We start from the raw sequence: 24580 nt of genomic DNA, 5'->3' as shown, positions 1-24580 counted from the left end.
TCCAGGGCCTTGTCTATTTTTTGTTTTAACTACATTCATTTTTTCACAAATAAAACAAGTTCGAAAGTAATTATGTTGTATTTACATTAACAATTAAAGCTTTACGACACACTTAGATAGGTATATATTACGCTATAAAATTGACTTGCAAAAATATGAGGACAAAAACATTTCTTGTTACAACATTAACTGAGTTTAAGTAGCCGTATAAATAAAGTTAACATTATTATATTTATAAATAGCTTATTCTACTCTTAAACAGTAAATATTGTCCTTATTTTACATTACAACATTATGGCTACAAGGGCCACCATTACAATTACATCATCTCCCTAGCGTTATCACGTTTTTCACGCATTCGCTAACCTAACCCGAAGATTTGACAGGTCCGGTTTTTACAGAAGCGACTGCCTGTCTGACCTTCCAATCCGCGAAGGGAAAACCAACCCAATATAGGTTAGGTCACATACCTCCCAAATACATTTCTCGGGTATGTGGGTTTCCTCACAATGTTTTCCTTCACCTCTGAGCACGTGATAATCATTTATGAATTCCAAAACAAATCATCCAAACATGAATTCGAAAACAAATTCGAAAATCATTGGTTTAGGCCTATGCTGGGATTCGAACCTGCGAACTCAAATTGAGAGGCAAGCGTTGTACCAACTGGGCAACCACGGCTACTAATAGGTTACAACCTATACGCAAATCCCAATTTCAATTTGGCAGCATTTAATAGATTTTAATTTTTCCCATATCCACACGACCGGTACATACAAGAACATTTTTGAAAAAAATAACGTTCGAAACGCAAAATCATCAGGCGCTTGACTTCGTTTTACATACCCATTGTACTTTTCTTAGTAGGTATTATTATACTTTATCCGTCTGTCTCTATTTCTAGGGGTGATACTCGTATTAATAAACTAATCTCAACTGAGACTGCCCTCAAGACCATGCTCAAGTCCCTGTTTTTATATGAGAACTGTCACATTGACACGATCTTGAGAGCAGTCTCGAAGCTGAGGTTAATTTATTAGTACAACCCTATGTCTTTTCAACATTTTAGTTTTAGATCTGATAACTCTCATTGGAATCTATGGGTGGGATCCCGTTGAAGTCTGGTGGGGTAGCGACCATGAAGGAGAGGAAGCCGTCGACGTCACGCAGCTCTTTGGACGAGAACTTGGCGGTGATCTGGTGACGACCAGCCCACGGGGGTGTTAGCTTGAATGAAGCTGTCGCTAGCTCGCCTGGAGGCACGTTCTGGAAGGTAAGTACGTGTTTTAAGTAAACTACAATAATACAGCATCACGCCATCCCCGAAGAGGTAGGCAGAAGCGTATAACATAAACCCGTAAACCCGTATAACATAAACCCACGACGACCTCCGTGGTCCAGTGGTTGAGAGTTGCGCTCACGATCCGGAGGTCCCGGGTTCGAAATATCACAAAAATCACTTTATGATCCCTAGTTTGTTTAGAACATTACAGACTGATCACCTGATTGTCCAAAAAGTAAGATGATCTGTGCTTCGGAAAGCACGTTAAGTCGTTGGTCCCGGTTCCTACTTACTGATGTAAGTGAGTAATCGTTACATGAGCAATGTCAGGGGCCTTTGGTGGCTCAATAATAACCCTGACACCAGGGTTGATGAGGTTGGTAATCCATCTCACAACCTATACGATAGAAGAAGAAGATCAGATTTATTCAAGCTAATGTACTTAATTATCATCTCCATATCGTTATCCCGTTTTCAGAGCCCGGCCCGGTTTTTTACAAAAGCGACTACCTGTCTGACCTTCCAACCCGTCAAAGGAAAAACCAGCCCAAAACAGGCTAGGTCACATACCTCCGAAACGTATTTCTCGGGAATGTGGGTTTCCTCACAATGTTTTTCTTCACCGCTGAACACGTGATAATCATCTGTGTTCTAAACATCTAACGACATATAGCGGGATAATGTATTAACTGCAGTAATCAAAATAGTGGGAAGAAGGGTAGGTTGTTAGAACAAATAATCTCGATAAATTTGGCTACCTATTGGTGCTAATTCCTGTAAACACAATCTAATTTTATTTTAAGTTATACTTGTCATTTTCTTATCCGCCGAAAATGAAAGGGACGGGTAATCGACAAGCATAAAATTTATGGAACACATGTCAATTTTAAGGACAAATCTAAAATAACCCTATAAAATTTTGCATTGGCTAATAACCCGACAGAATTAAGTTGGCAGCACACGTCAAACGGTTTGCAGACCAGCAAGATATCTTTTTGATTCGCCCGGGTTATTCATTAATTTACTCATTCTTCCTAAAATTGAGAGCTGTCAATCATCTGTCCCTTTCCTTTTCGGCGGATAAGAAAATGACAAGTACTTATAACTTAAAGTAAAATTAGGAGGCAGACACCTCCTAGTAGGCAGGAATCGAGGCCATTACCTAAATGGTGTTACTATTGGTCTACTGCTCACCTCACTCAACTCGATCTTCAACTGTTTCTCGAGTCCAGCCCCCTGGATGTAGAACTTGCCGTTCTTCAGTGGTATTGGCAGAGGATTCTCCACCTTTACAGTGACATTGCATTCCTCACGAGATCGTGGGGTCCCGTCGATAGTAATCTTGATGTCAGGGTTCCTCACTCGGAAGTCGTCTTGGGCGAAGTAGTCGAACTTCGTGTCCACCACTGTGGCCAGACAAGCTATGTTGAAGGATGCCTGATGAAAAAATATTGGTTAATTATGTCATTTATATACTCACAACCGATCACGCACAACCGATCTCTTGGTATTGACGCCCTAAAAAAATATTATCTTACCTTAGTTCTACGTTATCCTATACTTAACATATACTATTCGAACTTAATAAAGTATTTAACTACTTATAGTGAAATATTTTATTCGTTACTTTAACTTGAATATGAAATATGAAATTATTTCCCTCTAATATTACCTAACGGCCATCCTATCAACAGTGGCTGTAAGTTATCTTTGAATACTTGTGTCTTTGCTCACCCCATTAGGAATTACGGGGTTTACGTATGTATTATCATATTATGTATTTTCGCGGAAAACTGGTTATTTTTCTACGCAAGCCCTACGTTCCACTTTAAAACTAAAAAAAAGACATATACTATAAAAAGACTAATCTAGAAATAGACGACAGTGTAAGATTAAAAATCTAATCTCATTTTTATTTTAACTTATTTACGAATTTATTAACACTTTTAAGGACAGAACGTCTAACGACGTTCCGATTCCAAGGTGTCATTATGATCATTCCAAGGTGATATTATGAACCTTCAGTGACCCATGATTTCTGTCCGTGAAAGTGTTAAGAATTATATAACATAGTGGACCACGTTGGACTACGTTTCAATTATGACGTCATATGTGTGTTTTGCACAAATGTGAAAATTCTATTTAAATAAAATGTATCTTTTTGAAGTTTCGTTAAAAGCCTATTGTAAGTACTTACTTACAAAATGGTATGAGAGAATGCCTACTTTGATAGAGATTATCTAGTGGTGTAAGTGCATGTACTGGATTGAACTTCAAGCTTACCTGATCGACAAGTCTCTTGTAGTACTCATCAAAGGTGACAGGCATGACCACTGTCTCCTTCAACTCAGGTCCCATGTCCAGCTCAAACTCCTCTCTCTTGACGCTGTCCCCTGTCTTTCCGGTGTACGTGACAGTGTCTACTCGGAGGACTCCCCGGACCTTGTGGGGGGACATTGGAGATCTGTTCTTTACGTGGAGAATCTGGAAGACGATGGGTACATAATGTATTAAAGATATTTAATTACAGTGGGTCATTAATAGGTTTTTCCGAGATCGAAAGGGTCGGGGTTTCATACTCTTACAAGGACATTTTTTTTAAATAATAAGATTTACATGAGTTTCAGACCATGAGGCTTATTACATCAAAGGTACGGTTTTTTTTAACGTGACTTATTGTAGATTACGGAAAATCTACTGGCATTAACTACTTGGCCGGATAAATGGGGAGCGCTGAAGGCTCTCACCCGGTATCCCGATTTATTTTGTTCATTTTTAGACTATTAGATAATTTCGGAAATCGCCGCATACGATATTTATAGCTTATCCATGTATCTACGGGAAGCTTATGCTTATAATTCACAATACTCACAACATTGAAATCTTGTCCAATCTTGATATTATCCTTCAGTTCGAAGTCAAACACGACATCATTGAATACTTCATTTAGATAGTACCGCGCAAATATGTGCTCCGATCTATGCAAAGCTTTTTCCATCGTCATGCGTTCTTCCTTCGTACTTTCTGGATATTTATATAAGTCTGTAATATCCTAAAATAATAAAGAAATTAACATTAAAATCAAGTAAGTACACTCAGTACACTACGTATAGCAACACCAAACGCCTACAAATAATGTTATAGCAATCCAACCAAGTTGTTACTTTGCTTTTATGTTCTTGCAGGCGTTTTCTTACCTCTCGTTCCATTCTCCCGATAGTTTTTGTAGAAATCATTCTTCCAATTGAAGTGGTATCACGTCCTAACAGTTTTAGTGGTTGAATTACTCCAGTGAACTTCCATAGGACCTGAAAAAAATTAAAAGTAATACATATTTTATTTCTATTTGCTTAGGTATAATTTCATTACGTTAAGTATGAATTCGAAATGAAAAGGGTAAAACTGGCATACCGTTATAAATCATGTATAACCTGTACACTATGACCTTGTGTCTGATAGTCTACCTATTTTGTTTTGTACCTAAATCTCTTCGCGCCCAACTGGGCACCCTCAAGCCAGTTGCTGTCTCTAATTTTGAAGCAAGTTAGAGCCAAGAGCGCCATTTATCCGGGCGAGTACTTAATGCCATATGCGGCAATCTACAATAATTCACGTCAAAAAAGGACTTAAATCTCACCTTATCAGCGTTGACCTGAGCGTAGACATAACCGGCGTCGTATGGCCGCTGCAGTTCACCTTCCCGCACCGCCCTCAGGGAGGCTGGGCCGCAGCGGTAGATATTGTCTGACGTCTCCTGAGGAGTCGAGTCTATGGCCTGCCACCCGTCATACTCCGGCCCAATGTCTGGACGCTCCATCCATACCTGGTGAAAAATGTATCATTCATCAAATCAAATCAAAATCAAATATACTTTATTGCACAGAACTAAAATTTCAACAATCAGACATAACACATGAAAACAGTACAATTTCATGTGTTAATGATTGTAAATATTGTTATAAGCTGCGGGTTCAAGTCCCGTCCGAGACATTATTTCGATTTAATTTTCTCTTTATGAGTTTCCCTAGTGATGAGTGCTATAAAAACAAAAAATCCGAAAAAACAGTTTATTACACACGACTGACCATAAAGCCTGACCATAAAGAATAAATACAGGTTCGGGGAAACGGAACGAGAAAGGGAAATATTTATTTTTATTTAAGACAGATTTTCACTATCGAAATGTTACTTATAACGTTGTCGTTACTGTCTTTATGCAAGGTGAAATCATCCTAAATGTCAATATAAATGAGAAGTTGCCACCGTTCTGACGAACAGTAGGTAAGTAAGTACGTAACTATTACTAAGTACCTATCGACAACGACGAACATAAAGTCGTAAACGGATACACTTAAACTTATGCAACTTTTGCATAGCATCAGTCGTCACTTCATACTCCGTTATTTTATACAATTTAATATACATATATCGAAGGTTTTCTATGTATAATTGTAAACTAAGTGATACCTACTCGTTCCGTATGTAACCCGTAGACATATGTAATCTATAATTTACTTTCTTTTTACTTAAAATATTATAATATCACTACTATGCATAAGCTGTTGATTACCTGAACAATTAATAAATAAATTTGTGTATTTATACCTATAAACCGGACCACACTTTTAACGTAACACACAACATAAACTCACGACTACATCTCAATCTGATGGGGTAGTCAGAGAGACACACACACACAGTGTGCTTGACCATTATACTCGTAGACTGCGATACGGCTCACCACCTATCACGCTGGTCTTACAGATAGCTCGGTGAGCAATAGGTACATAAATTCATCTTGCGATGGATGTATAATCAAAGAGCAAAAGTTCAGTCACTAAGCCCAGCGAATTATTTGTAAACAGTAGTGAAATTATGTTTGTGTAGGTGTTTTTGGTCTATTACAGAAACGACATGTAACCAGGAGGTCTTAAGTGCAACCAGTTAATTTATTACTTTACAAGATACTGATTAGACTTTTGCAGCTTGTCGTACCTCGAAATACCATACTTTTACTCATGTATAAATGATTATTTCCATACAAAAAGCTCGTGCTTACCTCGTTCCAAACATGGTAATTCCATACAGAGTCCCGAGTGTAGTCTTCGTCGATAGTCCCGTCATCGTTCATGATGACGTCGATAGTCAGGCTGCCCTGACTGTCGTGAGCTGCGTCATACCCTGTCACTGGCCTGCAGGGAATGCCCAGTGCTCTGCAAACTGGAATATAACATATACATTCATAAGCAAATGCTTACTGAAGGAAGGTAGTCCAAAAATATCATCTTCTTATCGTGTGGGTTGTGAGGTGGAATACCAACCTCATCAACCCTGGTGTCAGGGTTATTACTGAGCCGCCAAAGGCCCCTGACATGGCTCATGTAACGACTACATACCCACTTCAATAAGTAGTAACCGGGACCAACAGCTTAACGTGCCTTCCTAAGCACGGATCATCTTACTTTCGGACAATCAGGTGATCTATCTGCCTGTAACGTCCTAACCAAACACAAAGTGATTTTTGTGATATGTCCCCACCGGGATTCAAACCCGGGGCCTCCGGATCGTGAGCCCAACGCTCTACCACTGAACCACGAAGGCCGTTAAAAATATCAAGGGATTCGACGGCTTAATAATAACACTGACACTGGTATCAGGTTGAAGATCACTGGATGAACTGGTGTCAGATTTATGAACCTTGGGGTTGATGAGGTCGATCATCAACCTCATTACCTAAGTTGATTTCGTCAGTTGTCAAAGCCTATCGATTTTAAACTGCACTCATCAAATTTTGATTTAGAAGAAAAGTGCCACAAATTGCTTGAAGGTGACTTAGGTTCCAAAATATCTTACAGTTTCTAAAATTTGTTCCCTAAATTAACCTGCCAAACAGGTCTAACATGCGCAGCGTGATAAAATTATCGATCGATTCAATATTTTTTATCGAAATCAATAAGTTTTTTTCCCTAACATGCGTGTCACGTGATTTTGTTCGTATTTTGATAGAACAACGTGGCTTATTTGGGTTCACATATTAGCACCACTCGACAAAACGACATAAATATATCGTCAGAAGCGACAAAATGACCGTGACAAAATCGTGAATTTAAATTGTCTCGTCAATACATACATACATAAAATCACGCCTATTTCCCACCGGGGTAAGCAGAGACTATAGAATTCCATTTGCTTCGATCTTGACACACTTCTCTTGCTTCCTCCACATTCATCAATCGCATCATTCACATACGCCGGTTCAGAGTAGTTACATACATAAATGAACAAAATACCTGTAGTAAGAACACCGGCGTAAACCCAACATTGGGCATATTTAACAGGCTTCTTCTTCTCGTAATACTTCTGCAGTATCGCCAAAGAACCAACCCATTTCAGTGGGTGGGTACCTCCGCTATAGTCGCTCAAGTCTTTGGCCCAGTTACCCAATAAAACTCCATAGTCATCCTGAGCATTACATACCGCAGACAGAATTCGCGCTGTCTCGATCGGGTTAGACCTTGAGCGAATTTTCGCCTGGAAAAGTTACAAATGTAAGCATGAGCCATAAGCCATTGGAGTCTACCTCTTACCCCTTCTGTGTTACGGTGAAGACATACTCCGATCAAAAGTTAGTTGACTCTACCGGGAATCGAACCCATTGTCGGTTGAGATTATAACCCCAGCCTTCCACAGTAGGTACACAGTTTCCACAGTATAACAGATCTATTATTTTTGCTAAACTTTGACATTTGGCTTTTAAACAAACGTGTATACGATGACCAACCTCGAATGCAAAGGTCAGAAGATAAGGTACAATTCTCACCTTCCCAACGTCTCTGACTAGATAAAGCGCACATTCAAGAATATCTTTCTCGTACTGTGCGTAATTCCAAGCCATCGGCTTGATTCGGTTGTAGACTCCTCTGAACATCAAACCTCCATCTTCTAACACATATTCCTCGCGTTCTCTTTGGTCTGCAAATGAAACTCATTTAAATCCAAAAAGATTTACGACAGTTGTTAACATAATAACGCACCAGCTAATTGCGCTAGACCATAAAACAATAAGCAATAAATCACCTCGCAAATAAACACTGTCGTTCGGACACCAGGGATTGAATAAAATGTATATTTGTTGCGGATGTGTGTAGCTTAGAGAGCTCGAACTGGACTTCAACTTTGTGTCTATGTCGAGGCGCCAGGTGCCCACGATGCAGTTGGAGGCGGGCGTGACCGCCACCATCAGGTGGGAGTCCATCTGACCCTCGTACACAGCATTCCATCCTCGAGGCGATTCCGATCCCTTTTCTAATAGCGGCACGGCTGCTGACGCGTCGTCGGACGGCCCACGCTTTTCCACATCTGTTCGATATAATGCATTATATTATTCCCACAGTTCTTAAAATATGCACGGCGGACGGCAAAACGACCTTCATACCTGCGACGTAGAATATAAAGGAGACGGCGTCTCTAGTGGCATCGTACGGTCTATTGAGAAGCAGGTCGAGTTTAAACGGCTGCCCTCTTCTCACCACCAAACACTTGTCGACACTTCTTGTCATGAGATTGAATTTACTCGTATAATGACTTTCTCCATTCGTGTCATTGCAGAAGTCGATTCCTTGTACCGCCAGTACACCCTGTCTCGTTCCATCGATGACGTCTGCAGCAAAACAATGATTAATTACAGCAATTTCAGTTGCATTCAAACACAGGTGATTATTCAACTTGTAAAGGTCAATCAAATTGAAGTGGAAGGACAATTTGCTTTTATTACAAGCTATGATCAAGAAAATAATGCGTCTGTTGATACGATCTAATTATATCGCACACGTAACTGTCACAAGTATTAATGCAGATTAATATTACAACCAGTGGATATGATATCATGCGAGATAAACCGGTAAGTGGTTAACATTCATTCATAAAAGTTTGATAATATTCGTCATCAGCTAAAATTGCGCGCGCGCTTCTGTTTGGAAGCCGGCCAATACGTCAATCATTATGATTTACAAATCTATTCTCTTTTATTCTAGTAAAACTACTTAGTGTCCTAAACGATTATTAATTGCTTATAGCAACAGGCTTTCAAATCCTCATGGATTCTTCTATTTGTAATCATGACCCGTTTACAAGATGTTTACACGACTTTGGTCACGAAAATAAACGAGCATACACATTCAACTTTGTTGTTTCTAGTCATGTTAACAAATCTTAAAGTAAACTTGACATTAGCTTGTAGCTTTTGAATTATTTAAAGAATTATTAGCCCCTACACTCACATCAGTGGCACGAGAATTATTCACGTAAGTAATAAAAAGTAATTTGTATTTTAAAACACAAATACCTGGCTGAAAAGGCACTATGACGAATTTCCTGCGCTTTCCAAAATAATACCTCCATAAGTCCTTGAAATATTCCATTGTCACTATATTTAAATTTCGATAGATCACTAGTTCATCATAGCACCGACATACTTCCGCTTAGCGAGGTTAAACTGTGTTAGAGTATCAAGTATTTGGTATATCGACGTGACTTTGTAACTTGCTAATAATATCGACAAACGTGCAAACGTATTAGCTTCCTGACTCCAACTGTGGGTTCTAGCGAAGGAGCCCAGGCCTATAACTCCGCCAACACGATGATGTCATAGAGTCAACAAAGTACCAAAAGCTTCATCTCGATACCTAGAAAACAGTATATTCATTGACGAATCTATGTGAACTGTATTACTCACGTCAGGATTGTAATGGTGACATCACACCTCTAATTCATTGGACATATCTTGTGTGATTTGTCACCGTATTTGTAGCCGCAAAGGCCCTGTATTCATAAATTATTGAGAAGTATAAAACAACAAGCCAATTAAGCTAGCTATCTAATAAGCTATCTTCGAGAGCAATATTACATAATATATCACGTTGTCAATTATCTGCGTTACTCATTTAATTACCTACGTACATAAAATTGCATTTATGGGCAATAGTTGTAAACAATAATTGTTGATAGAGTTTGTCAGTATAAATAACTTCCAATCTCTTGTCTACTTCAAGCTCCTACTCAAAAACGAAATACTGCACTTTAGTAGAGATTTAAAATAAAAAAAGTCTTATGGATTAAATGTAAGTACACTAGTGTACTAAGCAATGAAAATCAACATGACTACTTTCACTTTCCCGCCATGTTCTACTTCTAAGAATAACTAAATTGGACGAAATGAACGAGATATAAATGAGAGAGATGAATGAATGACGAATGTAACTAAAATAAAAAAAATGTGTACATAGTGGAAAAACAGAACTATGCGATATAAAATCATTAAACACATTTCAATTATAGCGGTTCTTGTCTCGACCTTTATAAGTTTGCCCTAGGGTCAATTAAACCACTTGTTCCTAATATCTCAAGAACGTTACACAATATGATAAGTATGGCATGATATCGTTCCAAAAATTCTTCTCCACAAACGTAAAATAAGATAAAATGCAAATAATTACCTACTTATATTTGATCTACACTTTAAAACGTAGATAGATATTGGTAAGATTTTAAACTTAAACTCTACCATACAGAGTCCGAGATTCTACAAAAAATAATAATAAAATAACACAGTATTATGTTACTTTTAAGTTTAAGATTTAAAGTTTTATAAAACATGATTCTCCATAAAGAAATATTCTTTCTAGAAATAACTTATTTGGACTTAATTACTGGTGTGGGTGACCAGCCACACTATACCTGGATGTATCTTCGCCTTGAAATAAACGAAGCATTTAAGAGTGTTTCCCACACACTTCACAAACGGTTATGTGTGGGAGACAACTATGTTTCATCTGTCTACGATACTGTACATATAAGGCTATCCGTACATAACGAACCATACATACATTGATAGTAAAACATACTTACTTTTGTTTAGGTGCAAATACAAAGCGTTTTAAAACTACCAATGAATGAAGTCATTAACATTCAAGGTAACTTACCTTGGTATATTGTATGGTGTGCATTATGTGTAATTTTATAAAAGTTATCATAAATCACATCATTAAAGAATACAAATTAATTTATCTGCTAAATAGTGCAATTTAGCAATCTGTTATTCTACTAAACCACTAAGGCGAAACGATGACTTCGTACTTCGGAAAGCACGTTAGGCTGTTGGTCCAGGATACAAACCCAAACATCCTGAACCAACCCGCTCCGGAGCATCGTGATGGAGTATGATCCATACACCCTCGGTTAATTTAGGGGACGCCTGTGCTCAGCAGTGGGACGTATATAAAATACTTATGTTACTTATTGTATTCGTTTTAGTACACATCACCACATCACAAATTTAAGAGCCACGCTCTTGTTGGTGTAGCATTCTCCATGCTACTTTTAGGGAACAATAGGGCAGTGGTTTCCCTCTTGCCTTCCGCGCCGTTTTAGTACTTACTTTTGAAAGAACGTCTTTATAAATGAGCTTTAGAAGACAATTTTAATTAAAAGTCGCATACTTTGTTTATACCGATTGATGACGACAGCTTCCATATATTTTCCATTAGTACATCAATCGATAGTGAGCAGATGATATATTTTGGCACGCTTATTTCAACGGTTTCGTATTAAGACCTTGACAGGTGACTGTCCATCCGGGAAGATTGCGACAGACCTTCAAACAAAGTTGAATGACTAACCCAGTCCAAGCTTCGACAAAAAATTAACAAAGAACCGTTTGTAACAATTATGAAGTGTATTGCTTTATGTTTAGCTCATATACCTACATATTAATATACAGGGTGTTAGTGACATCGTAACGAATACTCAGGGGGATGATTCAGACCATGATTCTGAGTTAATATCAGGTGGAATTTTTCGTCGCAAAATTCATGTTTTTTTTTAGTTTTTTAAAATTATTTTCAATTCTATACTTTTGCGAAGGAAAATTCCACTTGATATTAACTCAGAATAGTCAGCTGAATCATCCCCCTCAGTATTCGTTACGATGTCACTTACACCCCGCACAAGTACATACGGTAGCCATACAAGTAGGTATAGGTGTTAGTGACACCGTAACGAATACTGAGGGGGATGGTTCAGACAATGATTCTGAGTTGATATCAAGTGGAATTTTCAGTCTGAATATTCATGAAATTTTTTGTGTTTTTTTTAATTATTTTCAGTTCCATACTTTTGCGACGGAAAATTCCACTTGATATCATCTCAGGATCATGGCCTCAATCACTCCTCAAAGTTTTTGTTACGATGTCACTAACACCCTGTATATATTCACCATGGAATTTCGTATTGGCTTGTCTGGCGCTTGCTGTTTCTACTCATTCTGATATAGAGACCTGGTTGGTACTCCGAAAAAGACTATAAACGAAGTGACTATGATCCACAACAGTGTTATTTGATAGTATCTTTATTGAGTTAATTTTATTTCAATGTTTAGGTGTTTAAGTTACTTATTTTGTCATTTTTCTAGTAGGTAGGTATGTTGTAATAAGATGTTATTGCCTTGAAGGCAATATTTAATATTGAGGTATTTATCCTGTACTATTTGGATACTGACTTTCGCCAGCGCCACTGTTCTTCATATTTATTCAATCAATCAATATTTTTTTATTACACAAAACATATACACAGGACATATGCATAAGCATAAAAAAATATTTAAATATCAACTACTTACCTATAAGTATACGTTTTGCGTTAACGTTAGTTCATAGTTCATAGGGCAGCTGTCAGAATAGTCAATTTATTGGTCTATCTGGCCAGGTGGTTTCCAGGTTACTCTATCATTCTGAAAAGTCTAAAAGACCACATTAAAGCAATTCATTAAGAAAGTGTGCACTTTCAACAAACGTCAACAAGGTTTTCTATTTAGATGACTTGCTTCAATGTGGCCTTCCGTTAGACCGTCTGTTCTGCTGTCATACGCATACGCACGATAGGTAGTAGTAGTACTAGAGCGCAAGAACTATAGTGGTAGCTACTTAAATATTGTCTCTAAATAATCTTTTCCGTCCGATCATGTTCTATACAAAGGTTATTTTTGCTCAGGCGAGTCCCTCTCGAGTCTATCGCTTACAGAGGATACAAAATCGTTTCATGCGAAAAGTCACGGGAGACCCGTGGTTCCTTCGCGACGAAAATCTGCTCATTGACCTAGGGTCCGCACCACCCAAGTCCCCTGGTAGTTGCGGCTTCCGAATTAGGCTTCCGAATTATTCCGCTTAGGGACGGTACTTAAAAGTATCGGCGCCCGAAAGACGTAATAATACGATCTCGACGACCCGCTTACTCTAGCCATAGAGACGGCCAATCAGCTCGTGACAATAAACACTTCAGAACCTCGATACCTACCCCACCGGCGTGGTAGACGATTTCCATCATTCAGCGCTTATCGCTATTGACTCACTAGGATTGATTTATTATACCAAATATTATCTTCTTAGAAGACGCCCTAAAGTGAGGTTTGCGCCCAACAGGGCACCCTCAGGTCTGTTGTCTTAAATTTTGTACCGGGTGAGAGCCCTCAGTGCTCCCCATTTGTCCGGCCACGTAGTTAATACCACTTGCAGCAAATCTGCAATAAGTCCCGTCAAAAAAACTATCAAAACTACTATCACATGAGTCAGAGCCGATTCTGTTCGAAACAATCTCCCAGCCACCATTATAGCCGGCTAAATCTTACTAGCCATAAAGTATACATTACCACTTATACCTAGATTTTGATCCATCATAATACACAATCATACTTCGACAGATTAATGACTCTAATAATAACCAATGGAATGTTTACGATAGCATTTATGTTTTAGACATAAAATTAGTAGCTAAATACCTAACTACACAACATAGCATCACGCCTGTATCCCTTGAGGGGTAGGCAGAGCTGTGTAGTATGGCTACTTCTCGCCCGCTATATTTAAGTTCCAAGGTGCTCCCAACTCCAAGTAACAGGGAGCGAGCCTATTGCCATTTAGCCAGGCGCAAATCCTGGAAACCATGTGATATCTATTATTCACATTATCTATGATACAAACATAATTTGATTGCTATATCTTATAGTCGAATTTTATGGTCTAAACCCCGAGTCGGAACGGTACTGAAAAGTATCGGCGTCCGAAAGACGTAATATACGATCCCGACGACCCGATTACTCTAGCCATAGAGGCAGCCAATCAGCTCGCGACACCAAACACTTCAGGTCCCCGATACCGACCCCGCCGGCGTGGTCGACGATTTCCCTCATTCAGCGCTTATCGCTATCGACCCACTAGGGTCGATTAATTCTTTCAAATATTTTTCCTCTCAGACGACGCCCTGAGCCGAGGTTCGCGCCCAACTGGGCACCCTCAGGCCTGTTGTCTTAATCGTTGTACCGGGTGAGAGCCTTCAGCGCTCCCCATTTGTCCGGCCAAGTAGTTAATGCCATCTGTGGCAAATCTACAATAAGTCACGTCAAAAACGTCAAGTTCAGCTGTTTGTCTTCCCGGGCATGTCGTAAAAACCGACAGAGGGATTGTGTCCTCTAACATGATGGACTAATGTTATGGGCGATAAGCTGATCCCTTATCACCATAAGGTTTATCATATCCAACTTACGACATCGTAACAACAGTGGTTGCAAGTTGTCTTTGATCACTTGTGGCTCTGCCCACCCCATTAGGGATTACGGGCGTGAGTTTATGTATGTATGTGTGTATGTAACGTCAAAAAAAGGGATTCAAACTTGTGACACTAAGATGTAAATCACGCGTTCACCTACTTACCTAACTAGTATTTGTTCCATTCTATTTCCTGTCGTGAACGTTACAATTTTGTGTTACCCGTTTGGGTAATCTGATTACTTATTACCTGTTTTATCTTCTTACCTTACATACTTATTCCAGTCAAATTCAAATTCAAAAATATCTTTTTCCGTAGGTAACATAGTTACCCTTTGAACCGTCAATTTTTACATAACGAACGTCTCATCCGCCTAAAACTACTGCAGCTTCTCACAACCTGTATAGCCGGGGAAAAGAAGCTGCAAGAAAATAGTATAGAAATAACTTATTCTATGAATATTCTATATAAATGGATGGTACATGCCTAAATCGTATTAACGATATATAGGGTGTTAGTGACGTCGTAACGAAAACTTTGAGGGATGATTGAGACCATGATTCTGAGATGATATGAAGTGGAATTTTCCGTCGCAAAAGTATGGAACACAAAATAATAAAAAGAAAAACAAAAATTTTCATGAATTTTCCGACTGAAAATTCCACTTGATATCAACTCAGAATCATGGTCTGAATCATCCCCCTCAGTATTCGTTACGGTGTCACTAGCACCCACACCTACTTGTATGGGTACAGTATGTACTTGTGCGGGGTGTAAGTGACATCGTAACGAATACTGAGGGGGATGAAACAGCTGATTATTCTGAGTTAATATCAAGTGGAATTTTTCATCGCAAAAGTATAGAATTGAAAATAATTTTAAAAAACTAAAACAAAATCATGAATTTTGCGACGGAAAATTCCACTTGATATCAGCTCAGAATCATGGTCTGAATCATCCCCCTCAGTATTCGTTACGATGTCACTAACACCCTGTATGTATGTGTGCTTATGTGTGTGTAGCGAAATACGAAGAAGGCAGACCCCGCCATCAGATGTAGAACTGTATAATAGTAACCCTTTTGATACGCATACCCACATGTGGTATCACTTTTGTTGCTGTACGGAAATAAACATCGTTTTGCTTTTGGAAGTTCGCTGTATGTAAAACATACGTATAATAAGACTTCGGGATTTTTTCGTGAAAGGAATTAGTCATGCCATGCCACATAAAATTATCTTTGGAACTTATAGTCCCCTAGTTAGGGGGCTATAGATCTTATTCTACTCCGCACCACCCAAATCCCCTGGTAGTTGCGGCTTCCGAGTACATTCCGCTTAGGGACGGTACTAAAAAGTATCGGCGTCCGAAGGACGTAATATACGATCCCGACGACCCGATTACTCTAGCCATAGAGGCAGCCAATCAGCTCGCGACACCAAACACTTCAGGTCCCCGATACCGACCCCGTCGGCGTGGTCGACGATTTCCCTCATTCAGCGCTTATCGCTATCGACCCACTAGGGTCGATTAATTCTTTCAAATATTTTTCCTCTCAGACGACGCCCTGAGCCGAGGTTCGCGCCCAACTGGGCACCCTCAGGCCTGTCGTCTTAAACGTTGTACCGGGTGAGAGCCTTCAGCGCTCCCCATTTGTCCGGCCAAGTAGTTAATGCCATCTGCGGCAAATCTACAATAAGTCACGTCAAAAAAAAAAAAAAAGCTATAGATCTTACTAGGACGCCATGCGGGAAATGAGAGTTTTTCTAGACTACGTTCCTCAAACACTATACAGATGGCGTTGTACAGATTTAACGTGATAATTACCTATTTACTCATTACTCGGGTACACAATATACATAATGTAATGGCAGAAGCATATTTAAAAATAATTGTTGCTTGGTGTTTGGATCACATTATGTATAGAATTATGTTGATACCTAATCCTATATTGCTCCCTTTTATTTTGATCAGAATAATAATGGGTGGAAGTTGTAATTGTGCCTGGGTGTAATAAAAAGTGACGATAAGCTGTCACCATACGGTTCATTTCATCCATCTAGAAACTTATTACTTACTTGTGGCTGTACCCACCACGGTACAAGTATATCACTACATAGTATAAAACAAAGTCGCTTTTTCTGTCCCTATATCCCTATGTACGTTCACGAGCATTAATATGTATACACTTTGGTACCATGTCACATTAACTTTTTTGACAAATTGAACGGTAAGTCTCACTAAATGTCAAATATGTTAGTACGACAGAGTCCTAAAGTGGGTACATTATATTGCTCATGACTGTACGCTTAAATCTTTAAAACTACGCAACGGATTTTGATGCGGTTTTTTGAATAGATAGAGTAAATCAAGAGGAAGGTTTATATGTATAATAACATCCATTAAATAGTAGAAAAATACTGTTATTTTTGAGGTTTTTAATGTGATGTGGTAAATAATTTCATTTTTTCCTCAGCATTGCACCCGAGCGAAGCCGGGGCGGGTAGCTAGTAGATATAGATATTTAAAAGACACAGCGTACCTATGAATCATAAAAGGATACAGAATAGGACTGGTTTCCTTCAATCAGGTACTTCATAAGTAGAAAATTACAAGATTAAAATAATTGCATCGTCCCGTCAATCTACATCTTCAACTGCCATTAATCACAACAGTGGTATTGTATATTTACCTACACTTAATTACGTTTAATTATCAATACTATGGAACTTATGGAATTCCATAGTCTATGCTTATCACGCCGCGCGAAAATGGAACTTTTGTCCGGCCAAGTAGTTAATGCCATCTGCGGCAAATCTACAATAAGAAACGTGAAAAAAAAATAGAACGTGAGTTTATGTAGTATGTTCGTATGGATGCATAATTAATACTACCCATTAATTCAACACCTATATTTTTCTTAAATTAAAACAGGTATATTTTTCTAGCCTCCCTTAATCAAAGGCATAAATTATTTTCTCTTGGGATTAAAAAACTTATATATACTCAAGCCAAATCAAACCTTGTAGTAATAAATCATTTAAGGCTGTAGGCTGCATTGTAGGCTGCAACGGTAAAACAAAATGAAAAATATTTTTATACAGTCACACGTGTAGTAATTTATCGTTAAAGTGCAATATATTTTTACAAATCTTTACACTCGCATAAAACTCCAGTGCCATGTTTATCAAAACTTATAAGCTCTGTATTACATTTTCTTGAAAACATTTTCATTATTACAAGAATGTGTTTATCAAAACTACACATGTAAATTATATAATATGTTACAAGTATAGATATTTATTTCACAAATATATTTTACGATCCCTTTACTTTTTTTGATAAACGTTATTTACACGTAGGCTGCAACGGTAAAACAAAATGAAAAATATTTTTATACAGTCACACGTGTAGTAATTTATCGTTAAAGTGCAATATATTTTTACAAATCTTTACACTCGCATAAAACTCCAGTGCCATGTTTATCAAAACTTATAAGCTCTGTATTACATTTTCTTGAAAACATTTTCATTATTACAAGAATGTGTTTATCAAAACTACACATGTAAATTATATAATATGTTACAAGTATAGATATTTATTTCACAAATATATTTTACGATCCCTTTACTTTTTTTGATAAACGTTATTTACACGTAGGTACTTGTGAACTTGTAGGTTGTGAACGTGTAGACTTGTAAGCATTCGAAACCACTTTTTATCTCACATTTTTTTGTTGCGCAACGTTTTCTAATGTTAGCGAACACACGCGATTCAAAATACTGGTGCTAATTCCTGTAAATACCATCTAATTTTATTTTAGGTTATATCTGTCATTTTCTTATCCGCCGAAAAGGAAAGGGACGGGTAATCGACAAGCATAAAATTTATGGAACACACGTCAATTTTAAGCACAAATCTAAAACAACCGTCTAAAAATTCGCCCGGGTTATTCATTTATTTACTCATTCTTCCTAAAATTAAGAGCTGTCAATCATCCGTCCCTTTCCTTTTCGGCGGATAAGAAAATGACAGGTATAACTTAAAGTAAAATTAAGAGATGTCTGCAGGAATCGGGGCCATTGTTGTACTTATTTAAAATACTGTTGTATTTGAAATCGCGTGAGAGTCATATTGTGTCATATTGTGTTTCTGTGTTATCCTGTGTACAATAAATTATTAAAATAAATAAATAAAGAACTAGAATAAGTCTCAAAATTACAAAATGTTATAATGTTTCGCAGTTACTGATAATAGTAACTCCATTCTAGTACGAATATTGCACAGACAACTTTTTTGTTATTATGTTTGTAACCTAATGTACATTTTCCACAAACTATTAACTTCTTGGTCGGACAAATGGGGAGCGCTGAGGGTTCTCCCTTTATTATTATTAAGAGAGGGCCCAATATACATTAGGAACACATACCCCAATATTTTATCATTGTATCGAGAAATTGCCTTACTAAGTTAAAATACATTTCTAAAGCAAGTTCTGCTAATTGCAATCGCCTTCAAAGTCTACGATGGATGTCTGTATGGAGTGTATGGGCCAGTGCGCGGGCGCCGCCGCCGGTTTACCTTGAGAGCAGAATGACGCAGCCTCCATACTTGTCAACATGTCGAACATTCCTCCAATGATTACCATCGTAATGTTTGGTTCTAGCCCATAATCCTTAATGGAGGACGCAGCTTTTTTTTGACGTGACTTATTGTAGATTTGCTGCAGATGGCATTAATTACTTGGCCGGACGCAGCTAGTACTAACAAGTTTATGGAAAATCATTTGCAAACTTCAGACATTGATGTAAGTACCACTTTTTGTGTATGAATTATTTGTATTTTTTTCGTATTAAGTAATTATAGTAAGGTTTACGTTGTAAAGTTTAGTACGATCCACTCTTAACCGGCGTGCATGTATGAAACGACCGATGAATGTGGAGGAAGCAAGAGAAGTGTGTCAGGATCGAAGCAAATGGAATTACATAGTCTCTGCTTACCCCGGTGGGAAATAGCTGTGAGTTTATGTATGTATGTGAGTAGGTACTTATTACTATTTATCTATGCTTATGTAAAATTGGAGTATACTCGCATTCCCTCCGATTGATTGATTGGAAGGCCTGATTACTAGTACATACCTAGGTAAGTTGTTTATGTATCTACATACATAAACTCACGCCTATTTCCCACCGGGGTAAGCAGAGACTATGGAATTCCATTAGCTTCGACTCTGACATACTTCTCTTGCTTCCTCCACATTCATGCATCGTAATCGTTTATGTAATGTTTATTTATATGAAACATTCCTATGTTTATACATTTAGAAATAATATGGGCAAGTATTTGTAAAATGCATGCTCTAGACGATTGACGGCCACAATGTTAATATTTATATTAACGTCTAGAGAATAAAGTAGGTCACTGACCGAATCGGTGAAACATAAAAGAATCCCAAAAAAAAATATAGAATTAAAAAATGATTAATATTTCATAAAATAAGTAATGTTAGCAATTACATCATTAACGAAATCGACAATTAATTAAGATCTCTTTTATTTTTCCGACCGATTGTGTTATTTGACCGTTGCGCAACTCTATGAAATATCATCTGAGAGCACTGAGGTAGATTATAATTATTATTTCCAAATTACCACACGTATTATTTTGCTATTTATTTATAAAACATCAATAATATTATTGTGTTTACTGCAACATTTGCATCACGAAGGAAGCTATATTATACTCATTTAATCTTGGTGTAGCTGGTAACAAGCTTTTGGTTTATCTAAACCACCGGCATAGTATTTAATAAAAGTTTATTTCACGGAATAAAAGAAACTGGTTGGAAGGGCCAAGTAAGTGCGAATCGCGCGCCATATAAGTATGAGCAAATAGTTCATACTTCAACTTTGCACTCCACACGTCCGCAAATTTTGCGAGACACGAAGCTCCACGATAGTATATCAATGGGTTGTCTTGTGCATAAACCTTCAGGGTAAAAAATCTAATATCAACTATCATGCAAGGATTCGAGATCCCTCCTTATCACAGGAAAGCTAAAAACCTTAGTATGATCGGCTATTTATCAACAAAATAGTTTTGTATGCAGTATCTTACAAAAAGTAATTATCAAATTGCAGCCTATCACATAAAATACACAAAGCCGGTAAAGTGGCTATGGTATTTGAGAAGCAGTAGCGCTATCGTAGTTATCTGTTTGCAGGAGTAGTAGTCAAAGAGAGCGGGGTTGAGCCGGTGACCCGCGAGATAAAAACCAGCCCAATACAGGAAACTATGTGATATTAATTCATAAAAGCGAATCTCTTTATAAGTAGCTTTCATCATAGTGAAATACTTACACTACCTGACGTCGCATCGGGCCCGAGTAATCGTGTAGTAAAGACACAATCCCTGAGTTGATTTTTTTACGACTTTCCCGGGAAGATAAGTAACTGAACGCATTCTATATTTGAAATTTATAAAAAGGGTCTGGTAAAAATGTTTGAGCAGTCTTTGTTAGATTGGTACGTAAGTATTTATAGAATTGTATTTGGGTCAATACTATTAGAGACTTTATAGTTGAAAGGCCTTTACTGTTATGTTAACTATATTTAGGATTATGTTTCGACACCATAATATTTCAGGAACAGTACTTTTTCTTTTTGTTTGTACAAGTCATACGCAACGCTTCTTAAAGCCTCATTTCCCTAAGACACCAAGTTTGTACCACATTGTTCGGGATTCGATTGCCGGCAACAAATTGCATGCATTTTGTTGGTGGCGCAACCGTAGTGGGGCCAATGTGGTATCCAAGTGAGATATAGCCCTAATTATAGAATAGAATAGAAATAGTTTAATATAAAAGGGCGCCACATAAAAAACAAGGCAATAACATCATATCAAATTTCCACAAAACAATTACAAAAACACAAGACTAATGTTCATCGAAATGATCATAAGGTGGTCCTGAGATAATTATATCTTCAATTGCAATAAAACCGTTCGATTTGAATAATACCCACTTAGGAACTTTTTCATTGCTGTTAGTTTTTCACGTAAAGCAAAGCTGTATCTGTTCGCATACTTGATTATTGAAGTCGATGAAAAATATTACGTATTCTATTGCACTTCTAATGTTAAAATTGTTGGAAGTTTCCTAGGAACAAGTAGGTAACACTTAAGTATTAGTAGTTATTTCCAATTCTTCATCAGAAGTCAACAAAGTTGTTATACAGCAACTTGACAAATAGGTACAAAAATTAGTAATGTTTTTCAATATTTAATAAGCGAAACTAGCAGCTTCTAGGTAAGTAAATCGCTACAACAAATATGTACAATGTACCTACTACATATTTACTGTGCAATGTGTAAACCAGTATGTAAATAAAAACGTTCAAATAGACTAGGCCTCGCCGGACAACCGACAAGAACGTATTCCTTAAACGCCTGTGCATGTCTGACCACTAAGAGCAGCAGCGAGTTGTTTTACAATTTAAAATACATACATACACATACATAAACTCACGCCTATTTCCCACCGGGGTAAGCAGAGACTATAGAAATCCATTTGCTTCGATCCTGACACACTTCTCTTGCTTCCTCCACATTCATCAATCGCTTCATACACGCACGTCGGTTCAGAGTAGATATTATTTAAACCTTTTCTAGGGACATCTCCAATTTGGTCAATGTAAGTCCTTCTCGGTCTTCCTCTCGGTTTTCAGTAATATTTTTTTATTTGCTATTTTAATCTTACATTCGGATTTCTCGGGGCTCTGCTCACCCTATTAAAGTCTATGCTCATGCCATGCAAGAGCTATGTTTTCACTCCCAGTACGGCATACTTAGGAGTTATAATTGGAATCAAATTAGGTAGGCCTAGAGAACGCCCGCAGTATCACGCCAAACCACTATCTTTATTTTTACCCGACTTCACAAGAAAGGTGGTTAATAAATTAAGAGTGATGTTTTCTTTTTCTGGTCTAATTTCTGAGTGTCCTAATTTGTTTGACAGGTTTATTTATCTGCTGTTACCACTCTGGTCACTAGTTCCCGAATGTGATTTCGTTATGTCTCTATTATGTTCTATTTATGTTTACTCGTCGACGTTTTTAATGTGATTCAAGTTTAAACTTCAGATTTTTCTACAATCCAAAACTTTACCTACTGCAGATTATGCATCCTTATTATAATCTACTTAAAAGACATACCTACTAACAGAAGTTTGCGTGCTATGACAACACATCCACTTTTGTATAAAATTGAATATAAACCAGTCACGATTATTATTTATGGAAAGACATTTACAAGTGGGTAGTTTCCTAGGTCAAAGATAAATTACGAAATTCTGATTACTAAATTAAGACAGATCTAAAACTGATGCAAAACATTTTCTTTTTTAAATTTAATTTATTTATGAATTTTAATAAAGAAAAACGTAATTATAAGTCCGACATTATATCCCATTTTTCTATGACGTCACAGTGTGCTTTTTCATGTTAATTATAATTCCATAGTAATTTCGTGTTTTGACATTTAGTAAAATATAACTGATTTGACTAGTTGGAAACCTGGCCTATTGAAAGTTTTTTCCTCACAAAAATCGTTGAATTTTTTTATATTTTAACAGTCCGACAAACAAATAAAAGACCTTTGAAAATAGAACGTTAAATTATGTGTTTTTAATTTCTTTAAAAGCTGAATGGGTTGACTTACCATTGCCATTTTGGGGCGGTCGTGGCAATTCCTTCAAGTCGTAAGAATCCGAACTGGTCAAGCCGCATCGAGGACACCAACTCAAAAGCTTACTTGTAACACTGCCCATTGTTTATACCTCACAACCACAACAAGTATTAAAAGGTAATAACAAAAACAATTCGCTTAGCTCATATCCAATTCCAAACTAGTTTTAAGTTTGTTCAGTTTGCCGCTATGTAAACACGACGATCAGCTGTTAACGATCAGGCTATACTAAATCCAAGGTTTATATTAAGTACGAACTACACCGTTATATAGATAAGTATGTATATATAAAAAACTCAACGCAACAGATATACTCTATTATATGTTAAAAAAACTAATTAGAATAAAAAATATATGAAAAACGCGTGCGCGCTTCTCTAGCCGATCGATTCGTCTGCGCCAGAATCTCAAATAAGTACCTATGAGTGTGAGTAGGTACCTCTCACACGACCTCTTATCAGCAACCTCTGTGACCTAAAAGTGAAACCATTATGATGATACATCCTACGACTAATTAAATGACTCCTCTCTTCATTACAAAAGCTCGGTAATTCCCTTTATTGTAATGAATATAAAATTAACACGTATTAATAAAACATATTTGGACTAACCACGTTTCTTAGGTACTTATAAATGACACAAACTATAAGGTTTAAACTTGGATATATTTGAAAATGGCCATTGTTGTTATATATAAAAATCCACCTTAAAGTATAAAAAAAAAATCGATAATCGGGGTCTTTTATAGATGAACAAACAACTGAACAAAGGGTTTATAACGAAAATACATATTAGGTACCTGAAATCAGGAATCAGTTCATTCGATCAACCCCAAAATAAATATATTTATTTTTTAACGACCCACATACATAAACTGCCTATATACATCCCACTGCTGGGCACAGGCCTCCCCTCAATCAACCGGAGGGGGTATGGAGCATGAAATATTTTATAATCATT

At 37.4% G+C, this 24580-nt stretch overlaps 1 protein-coding gene across 2 annotated transcripts; it reads right to left on the bottom strand.

The window, feature by feature from the left end:
• Positions 1-63: 63 nt before the first annotated feature.
• LOC126369376 (annulin) lies at positions 64-23908 on the bottom strand. Of its 2 annotated transcripts, none has more exons than XM_050013753.1 (12): positions 23594-23908; positions 8718-8942; positions 8360-8641; positions 8103-8254; positions 7573-7813; positions 6342-6502; positions 4920-5105; positions 4480-4590; positions 4155-4334; positions 3566-3766; positions 2477-2719; positions 64-1266 (listed from the first exon to the last, which is right to left on the bottom strand). In XM_050013753.1, the coding sequence occupies exons 1-12, from the start codon at positions 23700-23702 to the stop codon at positions 1072-1074; spliced, it is 2286 nt and encodes a 761-aa protein (XP_049869710.1). In that variant the 5' UTR covers positions 23703-23908; the 3' UTR covers positions 64-1071. The 2 variants fall into 2 exon arrangements, with proteins under 2 accessions (XP_049869710.1, XP_049869719.1); XM_050013762.1 differs by lacking the exon at positions 23594-23908 and adding an exon at positions 9627-9890.
• Between the last annotated feature and the right edge of the window lie 672 nt (positions 23909-24580).

Source organism: Pectinophora gossypiella, chromosome 1 (genome assembly GCF_024362695.1).
Source record: "Pectinophora gossypiella chromosome 1, ilPecGoss1.1, whole genome shotgun sequence".
Lineage (NCBI taxonomy): Eukaryota > Metazoa > Arthropoda > Insecta > Lepidoptera > Gelechiidae > Pectinophora > Pectinophora gossypiella.
The sequence above is the reverse complement of the archived record's forward strand: the minus strand, read 5'-3'. Positions and strand labels throughout refer to the sequence as shown.